Source organism: Myotis myotis, unplaced genomic scaffold, assembly GCF_014108235.1.
Source record: "Myotis myotis isolate mMyoMyo1 unplaced genomic scaffold, mMyoMyo1.p scaffold_m19_p_9, whole genome shotgun sequence".
NCBI classification, from domain to species: domain Eukaryota; kingdom Metazoa; phylum Chordata; class Mammalia; order Chiroptera; family Vespertilionidae; genus Myotis; species Myotis myotis.
Genome location: NW_023416401.1, coordinates 10,059,071 through 10,071,523, shown reverse-complemented (window position 1 = coordinate 10,071,523; position 12,453 = coordinate 10,059,071). Strand labels below are relative to the sequence as shown.

The 12,453-nt window shown below is 55.4% G+C and overlaps 1 protein-coding gene across 1 annotated transcript in view; it reads right to left on the bottom strand.

Annotated features, from left to right (window-relative positions):
- MYO5B (myosin VB) overlaps window positions 1-12,453 on the bottom strand; it is a 197,725-nt gene that overhangs the window by 67,420 nt on the left and 117,852 nt on the right. The window contains exons 10-11 of the mRNA XM_036323412.1: window positions 7,788-8,053; window positions 153-234 (exon numbers count right to left, since the gene is read on the bottom strand). Of these exons, the coding sequence (XP_036179305.1) occupies window positions 153-234; window positions 7,788-8,053 (348 nt within the window). The remainder of the gene's footprint in view (window positions 1-152; window positions 235-7,787; window positions 8,054-12,453) is intronic.

Here is a 12,453-nt window from a genome sequence, read left to right as displayed (position 1 = left end):
AGCACCTTCGTAAAGCGGGGGTGCCATCAGGAACCCTAGGAAGGTCAGGGCAGAGCCAGAGCCCCTGGCCCTGATGGAGAAGTGGCCGGGCCGTCGCTCTCGGGAAAACAGAGCCCCCACCCCGAAACCCCAGGTCCAGACACCGAGCCCACCGAGTTGAACTGCTGCTGCAGCTTCTCATTCGCGTAGTTGATGCAGAACTGCTCAAAGCTGTTCACCTCGAAGGTCTCGAACCTGCAAGGGAAAGAGGAGAGGACACAGTGAGAGCCGCTTCCTGTGACTGAAGGAATCCCTGGGCAAAGCTGCACTCTCCCTCCCCTCCCACCCATCCACCCTGAGTGCCGGCTCCAAGGCAGGGTCCTGCTCTTGAGCCTGGAGACCGCTGGTGCAGGTGCTGGCAGGGCAGAGTCCTGCTCAATCAGGAGAGTAAGGATGCAGAAAATTCAGGAAGGGCAGATATAACAGAGAAATCACCCGGGAGTCCACCACTCCCTCTGGCCACCAGTTACATTTCGGTAGGTTTCCCTTCACCGATTTTACGTTTTTCAGCACATTGGGATTACATGTAAAATGAGACCGATTTTTATCACTTAACTCTCCACGGCATGTTCCTCAGAGGCATCTGTCTTAGCATCTGCCCCATCGACCACTGCACGGATTGCCCCGAGGAGTGCACCGGGCGCCCAGGTGAGGGGGCAGGAGGCGTGGAAATGTAGCTGGTGGACCCCCTACGAGCTGGGAGAGGTCGTTCCACCCAGAGGCGAGCCTTTCCCCAGGTCACACAGAGGCTCGTCAAGGGCTGGCCGTGCCCCCCCGCAGACGCATCACAGTTTAACCATCTCCTGTTGAGGAACATTCTAATTCTTTTCCCACTTTTCAGCAGTAGCGACGCCGTGACAAATACTGCAGGTACATCTTTGACTTCGCGATTCTCTCCATAGGATGTGATCCTAGATGGAGACACACACTTCGGAGCACCGTTTCTTAAAAGGCAGAAGCAAAGTAACTTCCGGAAAGGAGGGACCAGCTCATGTTATCACCCACCCCCGGCCCAGCCTCCCAGTGCACAGCCGTGTCCTGTTCTCTCAATCCTGGGTGAGCACGATTTTTACTTTTTAACTACGTTCATGGTCACTGGCTTAGAGTTTACATACAATAAGATGCAGCAAATTGAAGGGTGTACTTCTATGAGGTTTTTGTTGTTGTTGTTGTTAATCCTCCCCAGAGGACATTTTTTCCCATTGATTTTTAGAGAGAGTGGAAGGGAAGGAGGGAGAGGGGAAAAGAGAGGAGAGAGAGAAACATCGATGTGAGAGAGACACTGTTTGCCTCCTGCACGCAGCCGGGGATCAAGGCTGCAACCCAGATACGTGCTCTTGACTGGGAATTGAACCGGAGTCCCTTCAGGGTGCAAGGGCCGGCCCTCGAACCACTGAGCACACCAGCCAGAGCTACGTGGATGGGTTCTTGACAAATGTACAGTGTGTGACGACCTCCACAACTCAGCTATCGGACAAGTTCCCTTGTGTTCCCTGGTCCTCCCTCACTGGGAATGTTCATGCATCACAGCTCTCTGGCTTTCAACTTCTAAAAGCCTCTGGTGACTTGGCACATGAATAATGTTTTTGTTGGAATTTTAATCTCTGGTCCCTAATGGAGCTCAACCTTCTTCTGTGTGCGGGTTCCAGTCATCTCACTCTGTGAACTGTCTTGTATCGTCGCTGACGTCTCTGCTGGGTTTTAACTTTAAAAAATGGATGTGTTTGAACTATTAATACTTCATCAACTCTGTCGTTTGCTCATCAGCTCAAATGTTTGCAAACAGCTGGATCCCTGGGAGGAGGGGGAAGGCGGAGCAGCAGGAGGCAGAAGAACCAGTACTTGGACCCAGAGAGTGATTCCCGAGGCCACATTCTTACTTTAGAGAAGAGTGAACGGGTCACTGGGAAGAGAAGGAAGCAATGGCCCGGAAGGGCTGTGAACAGGAAGAGCTTCCAGAAGAGGAGGTACTTGAGATGGAGAGTGGTGATGACTGAGGGCCCGGGGCTGGGGCACAGGCTTCCGCCTTCTCCGTGACCTTAAATCTTCACCTCGCTCATTCTTCAGTGTGGACACGGCACTTCCTCAGTCTTACGTAAAAGGATGCCAGTCCTTCCAATGGGCTCTGCAAGGACCACCCCAAACATAAATGTCGGTGCAGCCCTGGCAGGGGTTGGAGACGGTGCTGGTGGAGGGGAAGTGCCCCACGCAGAGGGACCAATAAAATAAATGCATCAACACCCAGCGGGCGGGCCAGTGCCCAGAACACCTCTGGCTTCCCTTCCTCCCCAGGGCCCACCTCCTGCTCCAAAGAGTAAGACCTGGAGACACAGAAAGTCACTTGGGGGTCAAAGGAGTCAACTGCTTGCCGGCAACCGCCTTAAAGAACAGCCCCGGTTGTGCCTGGAGGAGGCGTCAGTCTGGGTCAGTGGTCGACAAACTCATTAGTCAACAGAGCCAAATAGCAACAGTACAGCGATTGAAATTTCTTCTGAGAGCCAAATTTTTAAACTTAAACTATATAGGTAGGTACATTGTTAATAACTTAATTAGGGTACTCCTAAGGCTTAGGAAGAGCCATACTCAAGGGGCCAAAGAGCCGCATGTGGCTCGCGAGCCGCAGTTTGCCGACCACTGGTCTGGGTTAATGAGACAAGATCAAGGACGCAAAGTGCACGCAGGGGCTGCAGTCCGCGCCTCCAGAGCAAGCAGGGGGAGGCACTGGGTGGGCAGGCGTTGCCCTGGTCTGCGGCCCTCGCAGCCCGGATGGTGGTCCTAAGACCTGGTCATGTCACTTAGAACCTCACTTCCTCCCCGCCCCCACACGCACCCCACGAGAGGCTGCCAATGCCAACCAAGCCCCAGCAGAAATTTAATTAATAAAGCCGAGAAGGAAGATAAAAGAGCCACCCTAGCAACTGGCCAGATAATAGCAATTGTGTGTGCTTTGCAGGGTTTCTACGGAGCTCCACAGATAAAGGAATTAAATATCTCCCACTTATCACTTTTTAAAGGTTTACAGCGATAGCACTCCACAAAGAACATGCTCATTAATTTGCGATGGCCTGAAATTAGCTCCTAATTCCCCATTTCTAAGGATATTATCTGGGAACAATTCCTCTGCCATCCAGGATAATTACTGCAATGCTGAAGGGCCAGAGATGAACGAGGGGCCTGGGGAGCCCGGAAAATGTCTAAGATGACTGATCTCAGGAAGCCAGGGGGACAGGGCACCTTCTCCTCGACGGCGGAATTCTATGGGGAGTAACTCTTCCCACCGACAGAGATGACTTTTTAAAATAAACACAATGAATCAATGTATAATTCACAACATTAACACGTCACACAGACATTTCTATACCAGAGGGAACTGGATTTCCCCGGTAAAATCAACGTTGATGTTATTTAGGCCGATGCCTCGGGTGGGAGGAAGGTCAGAACAGGGACTAAGACCTGAGGCTGAGACCCGAGATCTGTCCTTGTGGGGGTCCGCGTCTCACCCCAGTTCGGTCTCCTCCTCGCTCCCGAAAGCAGGCGAAAAATCATTTCCTTCTCATTCCGCCCCTTGCGGAGCGTGGCAGGGGTCACGCATGCCTCTAGAAAGAAGGCAGTGTTTGCTGGAAAGTGAAACTGCAATAAAAAAAAATAAGCAGACCAGCCACTCCAACCACCACGAACCTCGCACCCCGGGCGGAGAGGCAAGGAGGTGCTGGGCAGTCGGGGAAACAGTCCTTCCTGGAGCCCGGGGCAAAGGAACAGCCATCTCTTAGCTCAGCCTCGTCTGTGTTTTACTAAGATCGCCCTCGACCATCTACTGTGAGAACACACTGTATGAGTCCGTACCTGTGAAGTATCGATTCCACTCACATGGAGGATCTAAAGTAGCGGACTCAGAAACAGAAGCAGAGTGGCGGGTTCCGGGGCGGCAGGAGGGAGGACGGGAGCGGCTCAACGCTCTGGAGACCCACTGCACAACCGCGTGCATGAACCTAACCCTCCTGAACTGTACACGGGACGATGGTGAAGATGGTGAATTTTATGATAAAGGTTTTTTTTAAGCACAATTAAAAAAATTAAAAACACATCATTCAAAAGCACTGAAGAGGGCTGGATGCTAATTTTAAAGTTAGGAAATACTGCAAGAGGCACAGAAAGTCACAGGAGGGCGGAGAGGACTGTGAAATACCAGCCAGCCCCACTTCCGGCTTCCTGGGGCCCATGCACCCCTCTCCCTGCTCCGCCCCCTGCCCCCACCTCAGCGTCAGGCACGAGTCTGTATCCTGCCTTGCTCCAAGTCTCCTCGGCCAAGTCCTCTCCCAGAACAGGCTGAGCACAGGCAAAGTCCCTGCTACCATGGCATGTTGAAGGCTCAGGTCAAAGACAAATAAATGTGTATTTTTTCCCCAAATTGAAGCCATTTCTTTCTTGTTGCCTTGAGGAGTGAGAGCAATGAAGGATATGGCTGCAATTAATCAGGCCCGTAGAGGCAAGCGCTGGCTAATGCAACATGAAAAGGGGACCCAGCCAAGCTGCCTGGCGCCTTCCTGTTCATCTCCACCCCCGGCTTGGTCAGGAATCCCCTGCAGCACCGTCACGGACCCTTCGCTAAGGGGGGACCTCGGCTTGGGTCGGCTAAATCGCTGAGGGTGCCGCTTGCTCTGCACTGTTTTGGAGCCGGGGCAGGGGAGCAAGGTGCAGGGAAGCCACCTTCTACTGGGCACTGGGTGTCTGGAAATAAATGCTGGGGAGCACCTGGGGGAAGGGCCTCTCGCCGGGGGCTCCTCGGAGGGTGGTGGGGGCAGCTGTGGCCCATGCACCGTATTCAGCGTTCAGAGCCCTTTCTGCCATCTGACCTAACCGCCGGCTAGAACGGCACGGCGGGAGGCGTGTGGGTGGCGATGCTGGCCCGTGCACTCTTTGCTTCCGTGTGTACAGACGGGAGTGTTTATTCACTCTGGCTGCCGCTTCTATAGTAGGAGGGTAAGCATTTGTAGAAAGAGCTGGAGTGGCTCATCTACCCGGCCAAGCTCTCTCCAGCTGTCTGCAGAGCGAGCTTGACTGCAGGGCCAACAACGCCACAGACAGGGCTACAGTTCACCCGGGGACAGTCGTGGTCTGTGGACGCAGCCAGTGCCTGCCTGTGGCGAGGGCAGCAGCTCCACTCTGTCTTTGCTCATTTCTGGCCTGAGAGAGAGCGCCAATCCCTTTTCAATACGCCACTTCTTTATGACATGGTTTGACAGCGTCAATTAGCTTCTGAGAAGGCACAGGGATGTAAAAAGGAGAAAAGAAAACAGCATGGCACCTCTGGAAGGAGGCCAGAAGGTTAGGAGAATTCCCAAGAGGGCTGGCGGGTGGCCCCATGCTGCTGGGCCCCCAGGACAGCTGTCAGGTGTCCCCAAAGGAACCCAGGCCGCTCTCGGACGAGCGAGATGCACGGGTCAGGGGTCGGCACTGGAACCAGGAGGCGGCATCCTCAGGGTCCCCACCCTCCCCAAGGACGAGTCCACCTGTGAGACCACAGACAAGCCCCCTGCCGTCTGCTTCTCCCCTTCGGGCAGCCACAAGCCTTAAAGAAAAGGAACTCGGCTGTAAAAATTAACAGGCAAATGCAAGCACGAAACCCAGCTGCATGGGATGAGCCCCACTCCCAGAGGCCCCTCAACCACAAGCAACGCCTCTTCCCGGGGGTCCCGGAGAGGGGACGCTGTCCATCAGCCATGAGGCCCAGCTGGGACGTGTGTGACCAGAACAGAACTGGCCTTTCAGACTTTACACATCGGGAGCACTGAAGTCAAGATATTTCACCCTGGCCAGTTTTGCTCAGTGGATAGAGCCTCAGCCTGCGGAATGAAGGGTCCCAGGTTCGATTCCGGTCAAGGGCATAGGCCCGGGTTGCGCGCTTGATTCCCAGTAGGGGGCGTGCAGGAGGCAGCCAATTGGTGATTCTCTCTCATCATTGATGTTTCTATCTCTCTCTCCCTCTCCTGCCCTTTCTGGAATCAATAAAAATTTTTTAAAAAGCTATTTTTACATATAATGAGTCTGTATGATAATCTTCCCCAGTCGAAAGCTCAGTAAAATGAGAATCTGCCCAGGTAGATGAAGGGATTGCTGCAGCCCTTTCTCTGGGGCCTACTGCAGAAGGTAACCCCAAAGGTCAGTGTTTGGGGAAATCCAATTAACCTGGAGATGCTCACGGCGGAGGGAATGGTGCAGAGCTAATTACTGCCAGTCGGGCAGCATGTCCCCGGGGCACAGGCCGTGCTGTGCTGTCCCGGAGCCACCAGGGGGCTGCGCACAAGGGCAGGCACTCGGCTGAGCGGGAGCAGGGACCTGCCCAGGGTCGCGCAGCTGAGAGCCCACACTGGCGACTCTCCATCCCCGGGAGGTCTCCTCTCACACTTTCTCCTGCTGCTCTGACTGTGCTCCTATTCCTAGAGGCGTGTCCCCGTCCCCTCCATGCTTTCACAAGATCCAGGTCAAACCTCCCCTCCCACAAAGCTTTCCTGGCTGTGCCCACCAGCGTGCTCTCTCCTGCCTCACAGCTCGTCCAGCGCTAAGTGTCTGGACCTCGGCCGGCCCGGCACAGCTTCTCCTGCGGTCTCCTGTGTGGCGTGGCCTGTGCACAGGCCTCTGCGACGCCAGAAAGCCGCGTCCTTCTGCCGTTATCTCCACTGCACGCGGCGAGGCTGGATGTGAAACCCAAGGATGGACAGAGCAGAGGAGGTGCCACGAGGGCCGGGTGGGCGGGGAAGTGGCCACTTTGAGAGGAGACGCTCCTTAACTACGGCCTCAGCGTCAGGGGGGTCTGGCCGATCAGCCCCCAGAGCAGCCGTTTCCACGAGAGCATCGCTGTCCTCACGCCGCTCTGCTCTGTGGGTCCGAGTTTCTATGTTAAGACAGAAGCCGTGGCTCCTACGATATGAAGACCCCCGAGGACTTTCTGTTACTAGCTCAGAGGGGGCAGGGCCCGGATCATAGAAGTGCACGGGGTGAATGGGGGGTGCGACCCAGCACATCTCCCTTCCCACAATTCCACGGGGACCAGAAAGAACCTCAGACTGGCTCAAAACTTCATGCCACGCTACGAGGACTACAGCGCAGACGGGCTGTCATCTGCAGTCACCCAGCGAGCTGTGGCAGCAAGGAATCCACGCGTCTCCCCAGGCCTTGCCACCACACGTCTGCTGTGCCTCTCCCTGCAGAACAGGCTGCTGTGAGTAACAACGGCCCTTCCCACCGGGTTAGAATTCTGATGGGAAGAGAAACCTCCCAGAATGAACACACAGCCCAGACCTGCCCGGTGCTGGGCACGATCACGGCATCAACATGACCACCGTGACTGGTGACCTGGGGAAGGAAGTCGGGTGGTAGATGTAAATGAAATAAACTGAAGACACGAAACCTGGATTTAAGTTCACAGTAACTTCCAGGCTGAGTTGGGTGAGACACTTCCCCCTCTGGCTGTTTCCTGGTTGTAGAAACGTATCTACAGGGTTCCCAGTCGGGGAGCTACTGGTGTTAGGACAGGCTCTGCTCCCCCTCAGGACTGTCCTCCATACTGTGGGACACCTGGCGCGCTGGCCTCGGGCCACCCCAGTCACCGTGACAACCAGAAACGCCACCCCCCACTTCACACTCCCCCACTGAGAACGGCCTGGGGGTCTCCAGGCCGGGCGGCCATAAAGCTCCAGCAGGAAGACACCCGGCCCCGGGAGGCCAGGGCAGGCGCGGGCGACACCCACCCGTAGATGTCTAGGACGCCGATGAAGGAGTGCTGCTTGAGGGCGGTGTGCAGCGCCTTGTTGACCTGCTCCACGATCCAGCCGAACAGCTGCGCGTAGATGTGCTTGGCCAGCGCGTTGCGGGCGTTGACCACCTGCTGCAGGGACATGGTCTTCACGTAGGTCTCCGCCGTGGTGACCAGCTTGCGGTGGCACAGCCAGTGCTCCATCTGGCTGTGCTCCACCCCCAGCAGGCGGCAGAAGGCGCTGAGGTGCTCATCCTGCGGCTGGAAGATGCACAGGGGTGGGGTCAGGGCGGGGATGGGGTTCCGGAGGGGCGTGGCGGACAAGCACCCCTGCGTGCCCTCTCCCCCCTGCCCAGGGGAGCATGGGCCCCAATGCTCCAGTCTCACCAACACTCCGCTAAGTGGAGAGGACAGCTAGGGCCCGAAGAGTGTCATTCAAGCTGATCATGACCCCTGCCACTGACCAAATGATCAGGGCGTTAGCCAACAAAACTCCCCCCTTTCCTGTCCCCTCCTCCACCGCCAGCTGGCTGCAGAGGGACTGGTTGAGAGGACACCCCGACTGCAGCGAGCGGGTAAACCATTAGGAGTGAGGAGCTGGGGGCCAGCAGGACCCAGGGGAGGCCGTGCCACCTGCAGAGCTCCATGCGCAGGGCCTGCCCTCAGCCAGAAAGAATCCGCACTGACCAGCGAGGCTCTGAGCGGCACTGGCACGGGTCTCAGCGCCGTGCCAGCAGCGAGCCCCAAGCCGAGCCTGCACGGACGGCACCTGTCCGGTCTTCCAAGCAGATGTTCTCTCATCGTAGCGCCAGGGCCACTAAATCACATGCCACTGAACTTTACAGTCTTAAAGCTCAGGGGAAAGTGAATCCAGGCGGGAAGCTGGACAAGTGGCTAAAGTATGGGACTGGTTTTGACCTGAAATATCACCCGGAACACGGCCTGCTAACGTCACAAGCTGAGAGCTGGGAAAACAGGACTTCCTCCAGCCTAAGTCCCTTCCCCCCACCCCCCACCCCGAGAAGCCCAGCCCTGCAGCAGTGCAAGGTCTCACCCAGGAGCCCAGGGCCCAGTGACCCAGAGAACCCAGCTGCTCCGTTGGCTGCACTTTATCCCGACCCTCCCTTCCCCCAGCCCCAACCACACCACCGGCCTCTGAGTCACTGAAACCAGATGTCCCACAGGAACTTGTCTCATTTCACCCAAGGTGCATGTTTCTTGGGCACTCGGGGACCCCCGGAAACCCCGCTTTTCCTCAGAGGTGCCCCATTATTCATCCCCCACCTCACTCCACACGGGAAGTGACCGCCTAGCCATGAAAGGGCGGCCGTGAAAACATGCCGGCCGCCTCCTAATGGCCCTGCATTGCTGGTGGAACTCCTTTTCGGACGAGGCTGACTAGCAGGCTTTGCATGAGGGCTACCACTTCCCTCTCAACACTCCATCCCCAGGCTGTGCTGTTTCTCCTAGGGATATTTAAAATCTAAACGGAATAAACACAATTACAAAGCAACAGAATGCCAGAGGAGGAGAGAACCTCCCCAAATCATTAAGGCCCAAAGCATGTTCTATGGAGCAGTAGTTACAATAGTTAATTGGCTTTTAACAAAAGGGGGGTGGTGACATCAGGTCGAACACAGCTGTGCTGGTTTGTGAACCTGTAAGCACCAAGAGGCAGACCCTGCACCACGCACTTCCTGGACGCTTAGAACCCAAAGAGCCCTCGCTTTCCCACGAAATGGCCTAGAGCAGTGATGGCGAACCTATGACACGCGTGTCAGAGGTGACACACGAACTCATTTTTTTGGTTGATTTTTCTTTGTTAAATGGCATTTAAATATATAAAATAAATATCAAAAATATAAGTCTTTGTTTTACTATGGTTGCAAAGATCAAATATTTCTAAATGTGACACGGCACCAGAGTTAAGTTAGGGTTTTTCAAAATGCTGACATGCCGAGCTCAAAAGGTTCGCCATCACTGGCCTAGTCACTGGCCTAGAGCCAGTGGTCGGCAAACTCATTAGTCAACAGAGCCAAATATCAACAGTACAACGATTGAAATTTCTTTTGAGAGCCAATTTTTTTAAACTTAAACTATATAGGTAGGTACATTGTATATAGGTATATAGGTAGGTACAAAGAGCTGCATGTGGCTCTCGAGCCGCAGTATGCCAACCACAGTGGTCGTGAGCCACATGCGGCTCTTTGGCCCCTTGAATGTGGCTCTTCCTAAGCCTTAGGAGTACCCTCATTAAGTTAATAACAATGTACCTACCTACATAGTTTAAGTTTAAAAAATTTGGCTCTCAAAAGAAATTTCAATCGTTGTCCTGTTGATATTTGGCTCTGTTGACTAATGAGTTTGCCGACCACTGGCTAGGATTAAGGTTCCCAGGAAAACACCTTGGGAATGGTCATTCTAACCCAATCCTCCTCCTTTCTCGGATGTGGCCCAGAGCGCCTCACCCAGCCTCGCGAATCGGCGTGGGCTGGTGGGTGTGGAGAGCCCCGTCTTTTCACTCTCTCAGCAAGTGGGGTTGCCATGGCCACTCTGCACGGACCCCCCATCTGCTCGCTCCCTCCCCCAAACAGAAAGCCATCCGTGGCAAAGGGAGGTGCCTGGGGGCTGCCTGGCAGGCAACAGGTTCTGAGGGGGCAAGTGTCCGACTTACTCATCGGACCTATTTCCAAGAAATTCTTCATTGCCGGGCACAGCACGGCAGCTGGATTCCGACATGCAGACGGCCTGCTACAGCCACGTCGCCGCCCACGCCTGCCCTCAGGTCCCTCCCCTCCCCGGCAGCTCCCAGGGGCACACGGTGGAGAAAATGCCGAGCATCACCTGGGACGGGATGGGTTCCCACCCACCACGGGGGGGGGGGGGGGGGGGTGGCTCCCCCTGCGTGACCCTCTGCTGACTGTTGATTACAGGTGCTAACTGAAGCTGATGTAACATCATGCAATTACATTTAGGCTTAATTAAATGATGCTAAATCCATTAACCAGAGCCAGCAGCACAGATCGCAGATTAGGTTTTTGGGCCGATGTGGCCAAATTCAAAAAAGCAAATCGCCTCTGGCGTCCAAGTCACTGCAAGCGGCTGCATCTCCCAGGCAGCTCTGGTGGTCGAGGACCACGGTTCCTGCTGTAATTAAAGATGAAAGCCAGCGAGCAGAAGGCACACTGCGCATGGATGGCAGCGTTTCCCTGGGAGGCCCACCCCCCACCCCGCGGAATAGACCACAACGCATCTGAGAGGGGACCCTCCCTGCATCCTCTTGGTGAGGCGTTTCTCGGGCACACGCTGCGTGCCAGCACTGTGCCAGGCACCAGCGGGGGCCGTGAGGCCAGGGGAAGGCGGCCCAGGCCCAGGAATGGGCAGTGTGCAGGGGAAGTTCGCTGGCTGGGCCTGGACTTGGCTTTGTGACCTTAGAAAGGAGCGTCCTCCCTCTGGGCCTGTGAAATGAGGAGGATGCCCCTGGGGTCCACTCTGGCTCTAACCACATGATGATGGTCGTTGAGAACTGAACCGTGGGCCCTGTGGTAAGGCAGGTGCATCACCCCCTTTGCAGACGAGGAAGAGACCAGGAAGGTTAAGGAACGATCAGTAAGAGTCAGATCCAGGATTTGAACCCTGGCGGTCCTGACTCCCAGGTCTCAGCTCAATAAGTTCTCTCCATGGCCTCTAGTTGGAGAATAATCCAAGACTCGCCAGACCCATGGTCGGCAAGCTGCGGCTCGCGAGCCACATGTGGCTCTTTGGCCCCTTGAGTGTGGCTCTTCCTAAGCCTTAGGAGTACCCTAATTAAGTTAATAACAATGTACCTACCTATATAGTTTAAGTTTAAAAAATCTGGCTCTCAAAAGAAATTTCAATCGTTGTCCTGTTGATATTTGCTCTGTTGACTAATGAGTTTGCCAACCACTGCGCCAGACCATGGGCCTGCGCTCAGAAGCCTCCGACTTGCAGGTACCTCCAAGGGCAAGGGCCTGCTGTGCCACGTGGTACCCAGACCTCTGTCTGTCAGGGGTCCTGCCCCCTCCTCACACTTGGCACCTCCCAGGACTTGGCGACAGCTGGGCCTAGGAGAGGCCTGTGATGACCCCACACAGAGTCACTGAGTCACGGCAGGACATCGGTCTTGTCAGCACAGCCCAACGAGATACCTGTGAGCACAGCACGGGGCTGTCCGTTCTGCTCCGGCACCCGCTCCACCAGCGGCCCAATAGACATGTTGTTATGGCCGCACATCGGGTACCACGCTGGGCACCAGGAAAGTAACAGTCATCGTGAGTGTGTATCAAGCGCCTTGCAGTGTGCAATGCCGTCACACGGATGTCTCAATATCCCGCCCCTGCTCTCAGGATCTCGGCAAGTGTGGTCAGCTGTCCTATCTCCCCAATTAGCTTGTGAAGCTCCTTGCAGACGGTCATGAGTGTGGAGCCTAACACGCCTTCACAGCCTTCCAGAATGGTCTGCAGGCGGGAGCTCCTCGCACTCATGGGCTGATCACATGGGTAGCATTCCAGGGACCTCAGGGCACTTGCAAACCAAACCATCAAAAATATTGAGGTCCGGCCCATGGGCTCGGTCGGTTAGAGTGCTGTCCCCATACGCCAAGACGGTGGGTACACTCCCCGGTCAGGGCACATATAAGA